The following is a 20,911-nucleotide window of genomic DNA, read 5'->3' as shown; positions in this document are numbered from 1 at the left end:
GGTTTTATTTCCCTGTCACAGTGAAGGAGGAGTTATTTTACTTTTGGGGAGGAAATGGGTTAAAATGGGAATGTGGAGGTTTATGGGACTGCTGAGAAGGATGTGGGAGCGCTGGTGGATGAAAAGCAAGAGAAGGCTCTGGGGAGACCTGAGAGTCCCTTGCAGGGCCTGAAGGGGCTCCAGGAGAGCTGCAGAGGGACTGGGGACAAGGCCTGGAGGGACAGGACACAGGGAATGGCTTCCCAGTGCCAGAGGGCTGGGATAGGAGCCTGGCAGGGATCAGTTGGAGCAGCCTCAGGACCACAGCTGCAGTTACAGAAATCTTTAACTGGGAATGGTTGAAGCCCTTCCTGGAAGTTTTCCTGCCCCTTTTTGAAATCAGCAAATCTGTACCTACAGAGGGAGGCCCTGCTCACTCTGAGCTCAGGGGCTGATGCTGGGGGCAGGAGCGGAAGGCTCAGTTTAAAAACCAAAAACCCCAAGCCCAATCCCTCCAAAGCCCCCAAAAAAAGCCCCCAGCCCTCCCTCAAAAAAACCAAGAGCCCAAACCCAAAAACCCCAATCAATCTCCCTCACAACCAAAAGAAAACACGAAACCAAAAATCCCCTCAAACCCCCCAACCTTGTGCCAGGCCAAAGCCTCTGTGGACATCCCAGGCTTTGCTCTCCATCCCCCAGAACTGTCTCGTCCTGCAATCCGAGGGAGCCCATTCCTGGATGGAGGAGGTGAAATCTCTGGAAGGACTGGAAGCAGCTCAGTGAATTTCAGGCTCTTTTTCCCCCCTCCCTCCCGGGCAGCTGTTCCCAACAGCTCCCTCAGCTCCAGGTGAGGCTGGGAGCTGCTCCCCCTCTCCTTTCCCCATAAAACCTGGCATTCACAGAGGGCCGAGAAGAGGCTGTAATGAAAATGCAGGATTTTATTTAAAAAATGACCAAGAAAATGCCCTTGCAGAACGCAGCAGCAGGAGCTCGTTCCCTCCCCTCCGATCCCGCTCCGGACGCGCGGCCACAACGGAGCCGAGTCCCGGGAAGCGCCGGGACAGGAGAGGGAAGCCTGGATTGCACAGGTGGAGCAGTTTCCAAATCCAACAGCATAGTTTGGTCTTTATTCTAACAATGATACAACCCAAAGTGACTATGAGTGAAGGGAAGAGAAAAACAGGGAGCAGACGACAGGAAAACGCAAGAGGCAACTCGTTTTCCACAGGAGTTACAAATTGTCAGGAAAAGTGAAACTGCAGCATTACAGGAACTGGTTAATCCGGATTAAATAACGCAGTTCTCCTGGTGGGAATTACAACTCAGGAGCAGAGACAGTAAAATAACAGAGGGTTGCTGGGAATATCAACAGAACACGGTGGGATTCCAGCACAAACACATCCGGGGGTGACAAACGGATTCAACGCAGGAATTGGGAATTGCAGTGGTGGGAGTGCAGTGGCCGGACAGCAGCTCCGGGAGAGGAAAACCAGGGAGTTCCCTTTGCCACAGGACAGAGCAGGAGTTTGGAAGACCAGAGGAACAGTTTGGTTCAGAAACAACCCGCGGGATCCTTCCACAGCGAGGTTGGAATTGGGTTGAGCAAAATTCCTGGTTGTCTTTTAAGAGCCATAAAAAACCTCAGGAAAAAGATGTGGTGGGAGGGGAGCCCCAGCCCGGGCAGCCCCGACCCCCAGGAGCAGCAGGATGTGACTCCCACCCAGCCTGTGCCAGCTCCCTTCTCCTCCTGCCTCGGACACCAACTCCCAGCTGGGGTGTCCGGAGGCTGCTCCTGGTCCCCCTGACGTTCCCAGGCCACAGGGATGAGCTGGAGCTGCTGCACGGACACGATCCATGGATCTGTGTTCACTCCCAGGGACCAGACCCTCCTGGAACACCCGGCCTGGCCTTCGGGAAAATGGGAAAACCCGAAGTGAGGCTCTGCTGGGTCAATCCTGCTTGGAAAAGGAGTTTCCCAGAGCCACGGGAGAGGGGAGGGACCCTGTGCCCCACACACGGCCAGGGCTGGGAACACCCCGGAGACATCGGGGCCCACAAACATTCCCTGTGTCCATGCAACACAACCAGTGACAAAAACAGGCTTTAGTGGAGAAAACATGGATATCAACATGGATCTCAACGTGGGCAGTCCCTCGGGATCCACAGGCAGCCCAAGGCTCAGCACAGCGTCCCTCTCACTGAGGATTCCTTGCAGTGCATCCATTGGGAAACCTGCCCGGGTGTCCCTACGCGTGAGAACTCCTCACGCGGAATGTTCAGACAGGAAACACATCCCGGAAGGAGGGACAAGTACCGAGCAGCTCTGGGAGCCTGCAGGGCTGCCTGGGAGCTGGGGGGCAATCCAGGGAATTCCCATCCCTCAGCTCCACAGGGAGGGCAGGAGCAGCCGGGATTCCCTGGGATAAACCAGAACAAAGACAGTTCCAAACCTGTGCCCACATTCCAACACAGAACAAGCCTTAGGAGCAGCTCACTGCCACCCTTCCTGGAAACCCTGCAGGTGGCCCAGGGAGCAGCCGTGTCCTGGGGGGTTAAAATCCCCTGGATCTGCAGCCAGAGGCCACAGGAACCACAGGAAACACTTCCAGGACCTGCCCTGGGCTTGGGGCAGACACCCCACGGCCAGCAGCCCCCAGCAGGGGCTGTTCCAGGGGGGATGGAGCCACAGGAGCCTCAGGCCCATGGAAGGCTGCACAAAACCCTTTTTGTTTTCCAGTTCCAAGCCCAGGATCCACCCTGGGATCCAGCAGTGGCTGCGCTGCCCAGGCCCCACAGCCCCAGCAATGCTTCACGGAGCCAGGGATGAATTTGGGATAACCAAAAATGCAAAGCAACACAAAAAACCAGGGATCCTCCCTGTACCACTGAGGAAAGGGATTTCTGACGTTCACCTTGGGGTGAAGCCTCCTGCCTTCACTGGAATTCCCAAGGAATGGGGTGCCCTGTAGGGCACCGGCTGCGGCTCCACACCTGGCACAGGTCCTGCAGCTACACAGAACATCCTGAAGGGACCCCTGGGAGGGACAAGGGACACCAGGGAGGGACGGGACAGAGCCCTGTGCTGCCCCACAGGCACCGATCCAAGCTCCAGCTCAGCCCCACGGCCATTCCCAGTCTGTCCCAGAGGATCCCACCTGGCTCCCAGGAGCAGCACAAATGGTGTCAGTTCATCCCGGAGGTGTGAAACACACCAGGAATTCATCATTACCTGGGAGCACAAGTTCCATCATTCCCAGAGGATGCTCCACACCTGCCCTGACACAGCACTGCAGGAGTCACTTCCCTTTGCTTGTTTTCCCTAAAGTTTTATGCTGGGTTTGAGTTTGAATTAACAACAAAGCTGCACTGCTCCCCTGTCCCAGTGCTCCCCTGTTCCCACACATCCCAGAACTTCCCTGTCCCAGTGTTTCCCTATTCCCACATGTCCCAGTGCTCCCCTGTTCCCCAGGTTCACAGAGGTGCTGGGAAAGGACCAACCCCACCCTCCCACCCCAGTGCACCTGGACTTTGTCGACAATGATTCCCTGGGCCTCCTCCATGTCCTTTCCCAGAGCAGCCTCTTTGGGATGGATCAGAGATTCCAGCAGTTTGGAATCCCTGCTCTCAGGTGTGCCCGACACCTGGCCCTGTGCTGAGCCCCTCCCTTGTCCCTCGTGCTCAGCACAGCTGTTCCCTCCACTGAGCATCAGTGATCCTCTTCATTATAAACTTTGATCCTTAACTCTATGGAATTCCAGAAAAAGTTTTACCTACAGTGCACAAAGAATATAATTTGGAAAATATTTACATTTTTGTACAACGACACCACAGCACTTGAATCTAAATTTCTTCATACAAACAAATAGCACCATCAGCCTTTTGCACAAATCCTGCCTAACCAACCCCACAAAGGTGGATTATTGTCAGATGAGGAGACTGGAACCACTGGGAATGGGAATAAGCTCGAGGAGCTGGAGTACTAAACACCCATGAAGGAGGGTTGGACAAGATGAGCTTTAAGGTCCCTCCCACCCCAAGCCAGTGTGGGATTCTCTGATTAAAATAAGAAGAGGCAGGAAATGACTGTGGAAACATCCCAATGAAAGCTCCCGAGAGCACCATGATGACCCCAAGTGCAGGGAAAGCTCCTCCTGCATGAAGGGGGAATGCCTGAGCTTTTCCCAGTGCCTCTGTGCATCCCAGTTTTCCAGGCTGCTGAGGGCACACACAAACTGGCCTGGTGGTGCTTGGCCTTCCTGGGACAACTCTCCCAAGTGAGGGTCAAAGAAAGGATTAACAAGTGACATTCCTGGCCAGGCAGCCCTGGAGTGCTCCCCAAAACCACAGGGAGCCAGGCAGGGAGCAGAGAGCAGCGAGGGAAGCGGGAATGAAGGGATCAGGCAGGGCCAGCACCAGGCTGGGCCAGTGCTCCAGAGGTGCCTCGTTCCCTGCAGGGCACAGCTGGCTCTGCCCTGGGTTGCAGGAGGAAATCCAAGTGTCAGTGGTGCCCGTTTGGTTCATTCATCTACAGCCAAGGCATTCCTTTGGGATACCTTCCAACATTCCGTGGCTGAGCTGTGAGCTCAGGGAACAGGGAGCACGGGAAGGACGGGGGGCTCACCCCCAGCCCTGGGCCCAGCTCGGTGCCAAGGTCCAGCAGCGCCTTGTGGATCACCACACGTGTAAAAAATTTAAAAACCAGCAGCTCCTCCCAGCTAGGGGTGGCAGCTCCCGGGCCAGGACTGGCTGTGCCAAAGGGAATGGCAGCAGGAGGCTCTGGGAAGCGGGAGCTGGAGGGGCTGGATGCCCAGTGCAGTGCCAGCACATCCGCACTGCTGCTCGTTCCCTTCGCTGCGGGCTCGTGGAGTTCATCCCTTGCTGTGCCCCACGGCTCTACTCTACTGTGGGTGCAGCCATTCCCTTTCCCTGGGATGTGGATATTCCCCAGGAACCTGGCAGTCCCGTTAGAGGTCCGGGAAGCGGCTGGGATCCTCCTTGTAGTCGTCGGGAATGGTGAAGATGGAGTCATCGAACTCGTCGTAACGGAACTCCTGGAACGTCACAGTGGCCGTGATGGTGGGGAACACCGGGATATCTGCAGGGCAGGGAAAGGGCACACTGAGGGGCAAGGAAGAGCCAGGAATGGCACCAATCCCCAGCCCTGGAAGGGTCCACGGCCAGGCTGGATGCGGCTTGGAGCAACCTGGGATGGGAGGGATTTTGAGGTCCCTCCCAACCCAAACTGCTCTGGAATGCTGTGCAAATATGGCAGAGGTAGAGCACAGCCTGCCCGGGATTGTCAGGTTCACACAGCTCCCTGCAGTTCCAGGAATCCTGTATCCCTTAGGAAAGGGGCTAATGCTTTTGGGCAGCTTGTGCTGGGATCATCTATCCCACGAGTAAGTTGATTTTACACATTTCCATCTGTTTCAAATGCAACAGTTTTATATTTTTCACTAAAAGTAAATCTATCACCAGTAATCCTTGAAGAAAAGGAAACACAGGAATGTTAGAAAATATTCCACACCTGAGAGCCTCCTCCAATACAGGAATAATCCAGCACATCCCACTGCCCTCAGAGCAAGGCCCCAGCACTCCTGTGCTCCTGAAATCTCCAGCAACACATTCCGAGGTGAGAGTTCTCTCCCAAATCTCCAAAGAACACCTTCTGAACATGTTGCAGGAGTAAGTGCACGTGTTTAGATCTGGATTGGATATTAGGGAAAATTTCTCCATGGAAAGGGCTGTCCAGCCCTGGCACAGCTGCCCAGGGCAGGGGTGAGTCCCCGTCCCTGCAGGGATTTCAAAGCCATGTGGATGTGGCACTTGGGGACATGGGGCAGTGGTGGCCTTGGCAGTGCTAGGAATGGTTGGGCTTTTCCAAGCCCACATTCTGGATATTTAAAGCCCCAGGACTTGCTGTGTGCTCTTACCTAATTTGACAGGAAAGCCTGGTGGAAGCTTCATTTGAACAAATTCTCTAAGTTTGTTAAAGTGCTTGAAGGGTGCAATGACTTCTAAGACATTCAACAACCTGCAAAGGAGAGCAGAGCCTGTGACAGATCCTCCTGCCACACCTTGTCCCTCTGGAACAGGAAAACATGATCCTAAGGGCCCGGGGAACAGAGGAGGTGACAATGACATTGTTCCCCCTCTCCACTCCAGGGTTTCAGGGTCGCCCCACATCCAGCTCCCAGTGATCCAGAATTACAACAAGCCAACATCAGGACAGCAATTCCTTGTCCTCATTTTCCACAGGAGATGAGGGATGAGGTAGCACCCCCCTCCTCCACGGACATGAGGAACTGACCTGCCTTTGTGCTGGTTTAGGGGACACAATTTTGGGCTAAAACTTGTTATGGGGAAAACCATTTCAGAATTCTGTGGGCTCAGGCCCATTAGGGAGCAGTTACTGATAACCTTGCCCAAAGCTCTGCTCCTTATCAAGCCAGGTAAGGGCTTGGCTCCTCCCCCAGCCACAGCAGCTCCCAGCTCCCCACAGTAAGGGATTCCTAGCTCAACAGCCTGACTGCACTCAACAGCCTGATTTTTGTACTGCCAGCTCCCACTCCTGGGGTCTGGAGGACTCTGCAGTTCATGAAGACGTTAAAACATTCCCTACAGGAACAACACCCATGGCCAGGAGCTTGGACTCACGATTCGATTCCTAACGGGAATTCCTGGCTCATTGCTATCGTGGCTTTGAAGGTTTTCTTGCTCTCCTTGCAGACCAGCTCCCTGCCCAGGTGAGGAGCTCTGTGAGGGAGAGGGAGAGGCAAAGTCAGTGCTTCCCAGGGAAACCGTGAGTTTAGAGGAAGGAAAAGAGCCTTGGGTTGGAAAACATCAGGGAAGAATCCCTACTTTCAAAGGATTTGCTTTATTGTAAAGCTGTGCAGAATAAAGATAAAAAACCCTCTTAATTTAGATAACTCTGAGTTCTGCCAAACCAGGAGACAAGACAAAAACAGGGAAACTACTCCAAGAAAATCTTCCAGCAATGCCTCATAAACATGGTGTTAATAAACCCTACAGGAAGTGTCTACTAACCACTGCCCAGAGATGCCCACGGCAGGGGATGGAACTGGATGGGCTTTAAGGTCCCTTCCAATCCAAAGCATTCGAGGATTCCCTGCCTGTAGCTGAGGCACTGCCACTGTTCCCACACGCAGGGATCCCCTCCCAGCCCTCTGGAGAACAGACACCAAACCCAGCGTTCCTCCCTCCCCACAAAACCACACACAAGCAGCACCCACCAAGTGGAGGATACAGAAAGCCCCACCAAACGCCCCCAGCCCCATCCCAGGAATCCAGAGGTGTCCCTGGGATCCCTGTCAGCTGCAGCAGCACTCACTTGCCACTCTCTGCAGAGATGTACTCCTCCCAGGAGATGGTGTTGGGGGACGGCGGCGTCAGCGACTGCCGGCGCACGGGCTGTGGGACAAACACGGCTCAGCTCTCGCTGCCTCCTGTCCCCCCTCAGCCCGACATTCCCTCCTGGAACTGCCCCTCAGCTCCAGCAACAGCCACAAAGCCTGCCCTGCTCATCCCAGGCTCCTGCTCTCAGCCCCCACTGAGGTGTTTGGCCTCCAAGGACACTTTCTATAGGATTGGACTGTGCTGCTCCACCGTAATGAGTTAATTCAGGGGTCTGAGCGCCAAGGCAGCAGCTCCAGCTCACACAGAAATAAATTAATCACTTTAAAAGCTCTGTGTGTGTTCCCAGCTGAAGCCTGGCTCGTTCTGAAGAGCTCTTCATCTCCTGGTGCTAATCACAGGCTTCCTCCCATTTTAATGAAGCTCAAAGGAACACGATTGCCTTTCTGGCTTCCCTTTCATTCCCAACAATCAACATTGGGTCTAAAAGAATCCGAAGTGATTTGCCACAGCCAAACCCCTCATCTCTTCTAAGAGACAAATTAAATCTGAATACCCAATATAACCACAGAAATCCCTCCCTGTGTGCACTAATCAGGGTAATTCATTAATGCATCACCACAGTTACACTTGTGGGTCATGTTTATTGTTTTTAAATTACGCCAATCAAAAGAAAATAAAAACATTATCTATGTATTTTGCACAAAGACTGGTGTGCAAGGTTATTCTCCCACATCCTGGGAACAGTTTATCAATTATACCTCAAAATTTTGCTCCATGAGGTTGCCCCCTTTGCTCAGGCTCTCCATGATCGCTTTATTCCGAAGGATGTCCTCCTCACTGAGATGTTCCCTTCTTTTCCTGGATTCCAATACAAGTCCGTTCACCAAGTAGAAATCTGCCAGAAAATTTCCTACTCTCTCCTGCACGAAAGGAATTGGGACATTAATGACTCACAGAAGATAAAATAAAAACATTTCAATTCTTGTGTATCCAATAATGGCAATAAGGGGACTTGGAGATTGAGCTGGAATTCCCCCAGCCCCCACATGGGCTGGCAATGGGCAATCCCAGAACTCCAGCAGGAACAGGTACTTCTTATCAAGGGAAGCTTTAAGACAGAGATTGTTTAAGAATTTGAGTGAAATCCCTTTCCAGAGCACTCGCATCCCTGCCTTTCTCTGATGGGAATGCACAGAATCCTTCCTGCACTCCCCCTGGAATCAACCTGCAGAGATCAGAGACTCCTGGAATGAAGTCATTCCAGTACAATCTGTCCTCCCCCTGCCCAACAGCTACAGTATCTTTCTTCCTAGTTTCTCCTTCTGAAGGCAGTCCAGCAGAGAGATTCCACATGGAATGAACTGGTGACAACTGGGGATACAGGGAGAGGGATTTTTCCTTTGTCCTGAACATCTTATCCTTTCAGAATCCTGGATTGGTTTGCATTGGGAGGGACCTCAAAGCCCACCCAGTGCCACCCCCTACCAGGGCAGGGACACCTTCCACTATCCCAGGCTGCTCCAAGCCCTGTCCAACCTGGCCTGGGGCACTTCCAGGGATGGGGCAGCCACAGCTTCTCTGGGAAATCTGTTCCAGTGCTTCTTCCAGCCCCTTTCCCTCCTCCTTCCTGCCCAGCACCAGGCTCTGAGCTTCCCTCCCACTCACAGTTTTGTCCTCCCTGAAGAGCCACCCTGTCTGGGCCCGTGTGAACGTGATGGATTTGGTGGATAAGGTGGCAGAGTAAATATCACTGCTCATCAAAATGTCAACCTCCTCTTCTGTCTCCATCTCAGATTCCTGGAAGAAAAATTCCAAAATACTCAGCAGAACTTACAAACAACGATTACTTCTTCTAAAAATACACAAATAAATACAAATCCATAAGCCTTGTCCTTTGGATCTTTTCCCAGAAGCAGTATTTCCTGAATTTTCAAATGGTTTTATAAAACCTCTGGCCAAATGGTTTCCAAATAGTTTAATCTTGAATATTAATGTGAATAAAGCATCCAAATGGGATTTATCCAGCAGCTCAGCAGCCACACCCTTTCCAGAGGCAATAATCCATCTGTTTAAGTGATTGGGGGATAAAGCTGTAATTAAAGACTTGACTAATTACAGGGGGTCCAGTGAGTCACGTTGTTATCAGCTGAACTGGCCATGGAGTGACTAAAAGGATGCAAAGCAGTGGGAACGGGTCTGAAAACCCACCTGAGGACACCTAAATTAAGCCCAGTGGAAAGATTAAAAGCAGCACATCATAATTTAAACCATAATCTTTCCAATCCACTCCTATTCCAACTTTTCCTCCATCAGAAATCTGGATTCAAAGCTGGTTTTCCTCACAAAATTCAACGTCACCTTCACAGCTCAAGTTGGAACAACTGAGGGAAAAATTCTTTGGTTTGCAGTCCTTTGGGTCTTTCTGAGGCAAATTTTGTTCAATACATTCCCAAAAAAGCCTGGGATGTGTCCCACCCCCTTCCCAGAGCTTTACCTCGTGATGTATTCGCTGGTAAACTTTTTGCTCATTGTCTAAAACTACAAAAGATTCGGAGGGTGCGGCGTCACCGTTAAAAATGAAGCTTAAATCCCCTCGTTGGCACTTCATGTCTGTAAAGTCTATCAGAGTTGTGTCCAGCCTGTGCAAACAAAGCCACATTTCACACAAATGACCCATAAACACAGGAGGAAAATCAGCTTTCAAGAAGAAAAGCAATTTTTTTAATGGCAAACAAACACATAAAGGGCTGAGTTTTCAGAGGATTTTGTAAGTGAAGCCTGGATGCAGAAATCAACAAAAAATTGCTATAAAGGTCAAGTTTTCTTCAGAAAATTGTATTTGATACTGCCAGCATGAGGAGGGGAGAGAATTAATTCAGTGTTACACATTGAGAAACAACTCCTCAGCACTGTCCTACACAGCCCCTGACTTGAGTAACAATATTGGGACATGACCCAAATTCTGAAGAGGACTAAGAAACAAACTCTTTTTTTTAACCTGACTTAGTTTCATTGCTATTTCTATTTTTCTCCCTCACCAACACAAAGGAAATGCTCCTGCAGACCTGAATAACTGGAAGAAGATGGAGCCAAGGCCATGGATCTCTGTAGCAATTCACATCCAGTATTGCCAGAGCATTTGTTTCTCTTAAAAAGGTGGTTAAAGAACCTGAACTGGGTGACTTCTTCAGCTCCAAGTGGTGAGGGGGTTAAAACTCCTCATACATTTGCCTCTGATTCCAAGGAAAAAACTTTTCTATTTATCTATTTCCCCTCAGTTCAGCCCTTGTACAGGCAGAGCACTCAGAAATGAGAAGGAAAGTAACAGCCCCAGACTCAAATTTCACCTAAAAATTTACTTTACACACCCAAGCTACACCTTTAATAGAGCAAAACTTTCTACAGGTTGAATCTCCAGGATCATATTCTTGCCTGTTTTAAACTTCGGCCCCTGAGGAAAATGCCAGAGAATACATTTGATTCCAAACTAAAGCAGTTGAAGAGCTGAGGTTGAAAAGACTCTTGAAACCCCCCACTGAATTTGTGGATTTGTTACATTAAACACTTTAAAGAGAGAAATTGTATCACTTTGTTTTTTTAACTACAGACTGGAGCAGCAACATTTCTCCACAAAATACTGCAATTTATTTGCAATTGTGTTATAAATATCCCAACCCCTGGTTTTCACTGGCATGTCTGGCAGATAAAGCCTTATCCAGCTGAACTGCTCTTGCTCTATATTTAAGTTAAATTCACCTCAAAGGAGATAATCAGAGAGCCTGAAATTCCAAGCCACAGTGCTGTGTCATGGATGTGCCCAGACTCCTCAGGGGATTCTGTCAGGCCCACTGGGATCCAGCTTTTCCCTGGCACACAGGTATTTGGGTACAAAAGCAGCACTCACCTGATATTTATACCTTGTTTGTGTATTTTACATGCATCAGAAGGCAGAATTCGGGAAAGTAAAGGCACTAAGGGAGGGAGAGAAAAGGCAATCAGGACACTGAGATCCCCCTGCAAAGTATTCCCATTAAAACCATTCCATCAGTTTGATTCTGGAATGTGTTTTAGTACAAATACAGCATTTTCCATCATCATCTCAGTCAAACACAACCAACACCAGGGGTATTTCTGTTTGATAAAACCAAATTGTAATTGCACACACTGCTTCCAATATCAGCCAGAATTTCTATCTCCATCACAGGTAAACCATTTATAAATTCTAATAATTCTGGCTGTTCACAATTTGAGTTCTGGCATTTGACAGTTTATACATTGCACCAACTGAAAGCCTGGCTCCAATTAAAGCAGAAAAAATGGTCCAAAGCATTAAGCTTGGACTAAGCCTTTATTAAAGCACACAGAATCATGGAATCCCAGACTGGTGTGGGTTGGGAGGGACCTTAAGGATCATCCCATTCCACCCCCTGCCATGGGCAGGGACACCTTCCATGGACCACGTTCTTAAAGCAAACAGCTCCTTCCCTCCCTTACTGAGTCACTGGATGACAGAAGAGAATTCAGCCTCAAAAGTGAATAACCAAAAAATAAATCTGGAAAAAGTTGTGTGTCCTTTCCTTAGGACTCAGATCTTGAGCACTGGACTGTGAATGTTTCAGCACAAACCAGAGGAGAACAAGTGTGCTGCAGGCTGATTGCATTATCTCCCTGAGGGAGGGACATGGAATCACTCACCCCAACTTTGAAAATCCCAGTGAAGCTCTAGATAGAAGTCACCTAGCTGAGAAGAAAAGAAGAATGTATTAACAAGCTTTTGAGGCTAAATAACTGTAAAATTTGCTGAAACACAGGCAGAAGTTGTGTTTGGCAAACAAAGAAAACTTTCTCGAACATTGTACTTGAATTTACACTGAACTTAAACATTACTGAAGCTTTAGCTGCAGCAGAATTAATAATGGTACAATGATGTAACTCATTTGAACTCACATTTTTAATCATTTTTAATACTAATTCACACTACCATCAAGCCCTGGATTGCAAAAGATTTATTGTAAACATGTGTTTAAAAAACACCTATGGAGCTCTCTGCTTGCTCTGATTGATCCCATCCAACCCCACGGAATTAGAATTAATTATACAATAATTAATGAGTCAAGTTTCAGGCAGGAGTATTGCAAACACCCATTTCCACTGGCCTTGTGGAAATGTGCTGGAGTCATCAGGTCAGACCTCCTGTGCCTCCAGCCAAAGCCAACCCCATCACGAGGGTGCTCAGGGATCACCACCACAGCTCAGCTTTCAGAGGGACAATTTCATTAACTTGTGATAAACACCTGCATTTCTGCAAATTGCTGCCCCCAAACTGAGCAAAATTTCACTGTGCCCAAGGGGAATTGGCTGCTGGATGCTGATGGAGAATGAAACCAAAAATCCCCTCCATCACTGAGCAAGTGTCATCTGGGGACTGAACAGACCAGGAAATTATTCACTGATACAAGACTTAAGAAAGCCCTAATGATCTAAAGAAATAGAGATTCTTTAAGTCTGAGATTGCAAAGATGACGAGCAGGTCTGTCTTACATAAACCTTTTATTTGAATTTCTAAAAGTTGAAAGGAAGCATTATCTTAAAATAAATATAATTCTGTGACCTCTTAAAACGGAGCCAAGATTGCTTTTAAGAGCAAAGGATTGGTAAAAACATGGAAAAAACTTCCTGACAGTTTTCCAGAGTGTCCATACTCAGAACACAAGCCACTGCCTTCCACCCCATCTGTTTCTGTCAGCACAACTCACCTCTTTCAGGGCTTTTAACAACCGAGGTCTCTTCTCTTCAACACTTTCCCTGGACTGCTGCTTGAGCTTCCTCAGGAGTGCTGAAACTGCACAGGAATTAATCCATGAACTCAGTTTGTTTGGTAATTACAGGTGAGTGCCTTACTTGAAGGCTTAAACCCAACAATGCAATGGAACATTTCATCAGACCTCTGAGAAATTAATCCCAGTTACAGTAAGTGCACATTAACCTGATCTGGTCACCCCAGGAAGAAACTGTTTGTAAAATAAACTAAATAATCATGCCAAGAGGGTTTTTACACAGGTATTAGTAAATATGTGGGTACAAATACATGGCATTGAATATGTGTGACATCTGCTCCACTGAGAAAATCAGTAGTGAGGAGCTGACATGAGAATGCTGTTGGTAGATTACAATTTAGTGCATTAATATATTAATAATACATTTATAGATGTAATATATAGTGAGTTTTCTGCTATAGGAATGCACCACCACACATGGCAGTACCAAATACTGTTAACATCCACCAGTGAGTAGCACCAGAATAATTTCCCTCTACTACTCCATGTCTGAGGTGAATAAATAATATTTGAATAATAAATAATAAATTATATTTCCCCACTGGCCTGTTGAGATGCAGCCTAAAAGCCACATCCCATTGGCAACTGGTACAAAAACAAACCTGTGACCACAGGGAGCAGCTCCAAGGAGATGATCCCACACAGCTAAAATCCATTTGGATCCTGTCACTCCCATTCCAAACCTGGAATGCTCGTGCAGAGCTTTCCCAATCCCTTCAGTCTGAGCAGAGTTAACAGTTGGCTTATGTAACCCAGTGCAACTTCTTATCACGGAAATGGATGTGCCTTATCACGTTTAGACATAAAATGTTCAGCTGATTAAGAGAAACCTTTCAGAGAGCTCAAAGAGCGCTGTGGGAAAATAACACATCTTGAGAGCTTTGCCTTCCTGTTCTGAATGAGCCCCAGTTTGGGATTAATTGGCAAATTTGGATGAAGGAAGAGGTGCTTACTCATCTGTCTGTCTCCATAGCTGATGGCTTCGGCCAGAGGGCTCCATCCCTGAGCGTTTTTCACCTTTACTGGAGCATTATGGGCTAAAAGCAGGTGGGCACATTCTAGGACAAAATATCCACAAAATATCCACAGTTATTAACAGCAAACATCAGGGATGCAGCAGGATCAGTCAGAATAAAACTCTACTAAAGCAATGCATATCAGAGATATTACACAGATTATCGAAACACGTATCTGGAATCTGACTCACTCTAACAGACAAAGCCATCTATGCAAGTCCTTCCTGCACTCCCCTGTTCAATATTAGCACTAAAAATCATTGCTGATCAGCCACCAATTACATAACACTGCACACTTGTCCCTCCTGCTACGTGGATTTTGCTTTTTATAACATTTCTGCATGTCAGATACACACGCCACTATGGAACAAGGATATTTATATTTAATGGATGACATCAGCTCTCTCCGCTTCACACACAAACCCATGCACCAAGAGATACCTCAGCGCCTTCATCCCTCTCTGAGGGCTGAACGGACCATGGGGACACGGATTTGGGGCAAGTCCCAAGTCCATCAGGTGTATGGGAGGCAGAGGAGGCTGAGGCACCAACACATCCCTGTGTCCCAGAACAACCTGGGGAATCTGGGATTTAAAGAGGGCAAACAGGCGCTGCTGTTCCAGGAAAACCTCAGAGCAGGTGTGTAACCCAACTGTACCACACAGCTGCACTTGCATTCCCTGTCCACAGGTGAAAAGTGACAGTGGAATGAAAAAATTAAGGAGACAAGGAGGGTTCCAGTGTTCCCATGTGCTCCTTGGAAACGGTTCTTCATTTTCCAACCACAGGGAAACCTCAGTACACGTCACTGAAGCCACCCTGAGCTGTCTGGAGCTGATGGAGCAGGCCCAGCTGGAGCTGGAGCTGAAGGAATGTCTCATCACCAAGACTGGGACTTCCTGGGTTATTTTCCTACCACAGGTGCCACAGGAAACTGCACTGGTCATTCCAGATGCAGCAGCTGTGAGTCAGTGGCAGGCTCAGAGGCTGGGGAGGAAGAGATATTTCCCTGCTGAATGAACTGTCTCCTGTGGGAATAAACAAAGGCCCTGACTAACCCAGCCAAGACACCGAGGGATTTTTATGGTTCCTTAAACACAGTGCCCAGGACAAGAACATCACTCTGCAGGGAGCAGGCAAATAAGCTTGGAATTACCAGCCGGATTCCATTTCCAGTTCAATAAACAGGCTGGGAGAGCTGGGGGTGTTCACCTGGAGAAAAGAAGGATCCATGGAGAACTCAGAGCCCCTTGCAGTGCCTAAAGGGGCTCCAGGAGAGCTGGAGAGGGACTGGGAATAAGGAGTGACAGGGAAGGGGGAATGGCTTCACTGCCAGAGGGTTAGAGGGGATATTGGGAATAAACCCCAGATTTCTTTTCCCACTCTTCTCCAAATCCATGTGGCATCTTCTTCCCAGAAAACCTCACTAGCTTGAAACACAAGATTACATCCCTTTTTCCTCTTGCCCCCAAATCTTCAAGATCACTTGAAGAAGAAACAAAACAAATGGTTCTACCCACCTTTATGTCCCAACATCACAGCAAGATGTAAAGGAGTGTTTCCTAAAATAAACCATAGAAATAAAAGAGATTAGATTAAAGTTACCAGAATCCATTGCAATCCCTTCCTTAAGAAACCCCAGTTCCTGCTCTAACCCAGAAACACACCAACACCCACCAGAGGAGTGACATTTTTCTAAGCAACCCTGTGGATTGTAATTGTCAAAATAAATATTTCGAGACACATTTCATGGGCCAAGAGAGGGTTTTTAATGATATCTTGAAACTCACTCCAGGCAAAGAGGTCCAGTTGTGTCTCTGAGAACGACACAACCCAAACCCCACTGCTCCCCATGGGCTGAAGGGTCTGATCCCTTCACAGCCTGACATATCTGGGTTAAAAGCTACTCACAGATATGATACTGATTAAAAATTTAACAGCCTGTTGTATTAATTTTTCAAAGACTGAGTACTCATTTTTTACAACTACAGCACTGGGCATATTAAGAAGGAACAGCACCTTCACTACAAAGCTGCCTTTTGGTTGTTTCCAAAGAAAGCTTTGGGGATGATCAGCAGCCTCTCAAACCTGCCCCCATTTTCCTGGCAATGCTCATGACACAGGTGGTATTTGTGTTGTTAAATATTCACTGTGAGGCACCCAGAGCTGTTTTTCCTGGATTAATGCTGCTACCAGGCTCATGACACACTTCATTTAGGGAGCTTAAGGACGCAAAGTTCTTCCATTTAACTGTATTTTGCACATTTAAACACTCTCTTAGAGCAGTCGAGAGAAAAAATGCTGCAGAACAAATTTCTTGTGCAATTCTAACACACACACACTTGATTGAGAGTTATTTTCTAACTTCCATTTTGTCAGCAGGAAGAACCTGCTTTGTGCAGAGGATGTGCTGCACATCTGGGAGAGGCTGCTACAGAAATGCCAGCACCCTGCAGCATCATGGAATTTTGGATGGAGATGGAAACTCTGCCCTGCTTGCCCAAGAGGGGTTGAAAGGGCTGTTCAATGTGTCCTGCATTTCATCCTTGCAGGACACTGACAGCATCCCAGGCAGCCACATCCCAGCTCATTATACACTAACCCAGCTAAACTCCTGCTTCTATTAATAGCTGCTCCAACATCTGGGAGCCAGCACAGCACTGGGAATCCTGGATGCTGCCAGGCTCTGGTAGGGATGGAAATAGCCTTCCTGAGGAGCACGTTTGAGAGGGAGCCACACCGTGTGCTCAGGAAATGCAAATGATGTGATCCATGGGAAAATGCTTTCATAGAATCATGGAATCACAGGTTGGAAAATCCCTCCAGGATCACTGAGCCCAAGCTGTTCCAAATGCCCCCCTTGTCCCCAGCCCAGAGCCCTGAGTGCCACCTCCAGCCCTTCCTGGGACACCTCCAGGGATGGGGACTCCAAACCTCCCTGGGCAGCCCCTGCCAAGGCCTGAGCACCCTTTCCATGCAGAAATTCCTGGTGCTGTCCACCCTGAGCCTCCCCGGCCCAGCCTGAGGCCGTTCCCTCTCCTCCTGTCCCTGTTCCCTGCCAGCAGAGCCCGACCCCCCCGGCTGCCCCCTCCTGTCAGGGACTTGTGCAGAGCCACAAGGTCCCCCCTGAGCCTCCTTTGCTCCAGCCTGAGCCCCTTTCCCAGCTCCCTCAGGAATTCTCCAGCCCCTTCCCAGCTCCCTCAGCCTCTCCTGGGGCTCCAGCCCCTTTCCCAGCTCCACTCCCTGCTCTGGACACACTCCAGCCCCTCAAGGTCTTTGTTGGAATGAGGGGCCCAGAACTGAACCCAGGGTTTGAGGTGAGGCCTCAACCAGTGCCCAGCACAGCTACAGCCCCCTGTCCCAAGAAATCAGTGCTCCAGCAGCTCCTGGAATCCTGCCTGTGCACATCCAGGCCTGCTGGCACAGAAACACACCTCGAACACAGCACCTGTCCCCACACACATGTGGCCTTTCACCTCTGCTGAGGCACCTGCACACCTACAGAGAGCCAGGGCTGTTTTTTCCAGCTGTTTTCCAGCAGAAATTCAGCAAGAGGATTTGTCTGTTCCAGGATTTAAGCTCTTAAATGCATGTTATAATAAAACTGTAAGTCATCTACTAGGTGTAGCTACAGGCTTCTCCCAGGAAACTCATTGTTTGAGAATAATGACACTGGCCTTCCTCTGGGCAGTGATTTGGAGGCTAATTTAGGGAGCCGGGCAGGCACTCAATTAACACTCAATTGCTTTTAGCAGAACAGCAGGAGTCTCCCATTCCACAGGATTTGGCTTTCCTGCACTGAACCAACACTAAAACAGGCCTGGATTATTAACAATAAGTTCTCTCTCCCCTCTGTCCAATCCTTATCACATCCCAGGATTCCTCTGGTGTATTTCTGAGCAAATGATCAGCTGGAGTGTCCCCCAAATAATTCCCAGCTCCAGTGTGTAAACAAGTGACAGATGGAATCAGGCAGGAAGAAAACAATAACAAGGAAATGTTACTCAGCCCTTTGGAATGTCAAGCCATCAAGAGGTTTGTTGTGGGTTTTCTTCTGAATAGTTCAAGTAAAAACTTGGAGGAAGATGGTGAGTCAGAGATCCCCAAAGTGTCCCAACTCTAAGCAGAGCTGGGAAAGCAAAGAGGTATTAACTGGAGATTTATATAGGATATATATGGATTAAAAAAGGATGGAATCAATGTTTGTGATACACACTGAGGGTGAAAGTGCAACAAAGAGGGATCAGGAAGTGCCTTCAAGTAAAGATCTGGAGCTGCTGCTGCTGCTGAGTTGCTTGAAGAGGAACTGGAGGAGGAACAGGGAGAAGCAGCAGCAGGAATAGAGCGAGTGGGAAAAATCCTCCCCAAGTCTGCTGCTTTCATTCTAGCAGGATTTGCTGGAATGAAGGTGGCAGGATAAACAGATCTGTAGCTGGATTTGGAACACTGCCCTTAGGAAAGCGCTGTGCCAGTTGTAGGGAACACTCCTGCCCATCCTGGCTGGGAGCTGAGCCCTGTGTTACTCTGCATCCCTCAGCTTCGTTCCAGTGCCCAATGCCACCACAGATACAGCTGGAATTCCCGATTCCATCACTCCTGCCATCGTGCCACTCCCAGACACCCTCTATCTTCGTGTCCCTTTTGAATCTACAGACCACAATTAAGCACAGCCGATCTCCTTATCAGAAACACAACACAAGTGTCCCCTTTATCACAACTTCTCAGACACCACACACGTGGAACTTGGAATTCTCCAGCAGAAACGGATCATGTTCCTCTTGAAACACGTATTAAAAATAGAGATTAAAACTAACCACGAAGGTCAAGCTGATCCCCCAGGCTAATTTATTTGTTAACAGTATAAAGCATTCCCCAAATTAAAGTGTTTTTAAAAGGCCTGGCAAGACATTCAATATTTACAAATTTCAGAGCAGCACAAGGATCAGATTCCACCTCTGCCACTGCCACTGCTGTGGACAGAGCATTTGCAGAGGAGCAGCCATGAACAACTCTCTCAAAATCCAGAACCACAGCATTTAAAAAGAAAGGAGAAAAAAGGTTTGGTTTTTTCTAGCCTGAGGAAATATCAAAGACTGCCCTGCCAACAGCCAAAGGAAGCGCTCATCATCCCCCAAAGCAAACAGGTGACAGCTCAGACACCTTAAAAAGAACGAATCTTTTAAATGCAATGGGATCTTGGACACAGAACAACACCTGGGCAGAGGCAGCTCTGCCAGGACAGTGCCGGTACTGGAGCTAACACTGCTCATTCATATTACGAAAATCATGGAATTACGGAATGGTTTGGGTTGGAATGGACCTTAAAGCCCATCCAGTGCCACACCTTCCACTGTCCCAGGCTGCTCCAAGCCCCAGTGTCCAGCCTGGCCTTGGGCACTGCCAGGGATCCACAGCTGCTCTGGGCACCCTGTGCCAGGGCCTGCCCGCCCTCCCAGGGAACAATTCCTTCCCAGTATCCCATCCAGCCCTGCCTTCTATCAGAAGAAGCCATTCCCCTTGTCCAGTCACTCCATCCCTTGTCCAAAGTCCTTCCTAAAGGGGATTCACACACCCTTAGGAAACTCCCATATAAAACTCCCACGAATTCCCTACTTCCCCATTCCGCACCCGCACCTCCCGCCCCGGCGGGACGCGGTCCCGAGCCCCGGATGCCCCGGTGTGTCCCGCTCACCGTGACTGTCCTTCTGGGCGATGCCCTGGGTGCGGATGAGCGCCGAGAGCCGCCGCACGTCCCCCTTGAACACGCACTCGTGCACGGGGAAGGGGCCGCGCTCGGGCCCGGCGGGAGCGGCCCGGGCCGGCGGGCGGTGCCGGTGCGCTCCGGGCCCGCGGTGCCCCCCGGCCCGCCCGCCCTTCCCGCCCGTGAAGGCGCCCCCGGGCGCCGCGGCCGCCTCGTCCTCGCCGGCCGCCAGCAGGTCCCCGTCCTCCTTGCTGGGCTTGTGGTCCCTGCGCAGCGAGCGGAGCTTCTCGCCGGTCATGGCCGGCGGGAGCGCCCGGAGCGCTCGGAGCCCGCGGGGCCGGTCCCACCCGGAGCCCCCGGAGCGGCCGCAGCTCCGCCCGCGCCTCACGGGCCTCGGCTCCGCGCCGCCATCTTGCGCCGCCGCTCTCGCGAGACTGCGCCGCACCGCGAGGGCGCGCGGGCGGAGCCACGGAGTGACCGGGAGGGGCGGGGCGGGATCCGCCCCCACGGGCACGGCCTGAGGGGCGGGAACGGGGGTCGGGCATCGATCACAGCAACCACATCCTGAGGGACGGGATCGGGGATCGGACACCGATCCCAACGGGCACGGCCTGAGGGACGGGATCGGTCCCAACGGGCACGGTCTGAGGGGCGGGATCGGGGATGGGATCGATCGCAACAACCATATCCTGAGGGACGGGATCGGTCCCAAGGGGCACGGCCTGAGGGGCGGGAACGGGGATGGGCTCGATCGCAACAACCATATCCTGAGGGACGGGATCGGGGATGGGATCGATCGCAACAACCATATCCTGAGGGACGGGATCGGTCCCAACGGGCACGGTCTGAGGGGCGGGAACGGGGATGGGCTCGATCGCAACAACCATATCCTGAGGGACGGGATCGGGGATGGGATCGATCGCAACAACCACATCGTGAGGGACGGGATCGGAGATCGGACACCGATCCCAACGGGCGCCTCCTGAGGGACGGGATCGGTC

At 50.0% G+C, this 20,911-nt stretch overlaps 1 protein-coding gene across 1 annotated transcript; it reads right to left on the bottom strand.

The window, feature by feature from the left end:
* Window positions 1–897: 897 nt before the first annotated feature.
* Window positions 898–20,296, bottom strand: ANKRD13C (ankyrin repeat domain 13C). Its single transcript, XM_032118457.1, has 13 exons — window positions 19,902–20,296; window positions 15,730–15,771; window positions 14,147–14,251; window positions 13,113–13,198; window positions 12,052–12,097; window positions 11,261–11,327; window positions 9,851–9,995; window positions 9,022–9,153; window positions 8,115–8,276; window positions 7,331–7,410; window positions 6,637–6,735; window positions 5,913–6,013; window positions 898–5,074 (listed from the first exon to the last, which is right to left on the bottom strand). The coding sequence occupies exons 1-13, from the start codon at window positions 20,206–20,208 to the stop codon at window positions 4,944–4,946; spliced, it is 1,503 nt and encodes a 500-aa protein (XP_031974348.1). The 5' UTR covers window positions 20,209–20,296; the 3' UTR covers window positions 898–4,943.
* Window positions 20,297–20,911: the final 615 nt, after the last annotated feature.

The sequence above is a fragment of the Corvus moneduloides genome, chromosome 9 (assembly GCF_009650955.1).
Source record: "Corvus moneduloides isolate bCorMon1 chromosome 9, bCorMon1.pri, whole genome shotgun sequence".
In the NCBI taxonomy this organism is placed as follows: domain Eukaryota; kingdom Metazoa; phylum Chordata; class Aves; order Passeriformes; family Corvidae; genus Corvus; species Corvus moneduloides.
The sequence above is the reverse complement of the archived record's forward strand: the minus strand, read 5'-3'. Positions and strand labels throughout refer to the sequence as shown.

What these genes read in the sequence shown, in the direction of transcription:
- ANKRD13C (XM_032118457.1), bottom strand. Translation starts at nt 20,208, where the DNA reads ATGACCGGCGAGAAGCTCCGCTCGCTGCGCAGGGACCACAAGCCCAGC. An exon ending in TGTGATGTTGGGACATAAAG is followed by an intron (nt 14,252 to 15,729) that starts GTGGGTAGAACC and finishes ATTTTGTCCTAG; the next exon opens with AATGTGCCCACCTGCTTTTA. An exon ending in ATCTCTGCAGAGAGTGGCAA is followed by an intron (nt 6,736 to 7,330) that starts GTGAGTGCTGCT and finishes TCTCCCTCACAG; the next exon opens with AGCTCCTCACCTGGGCAGGG.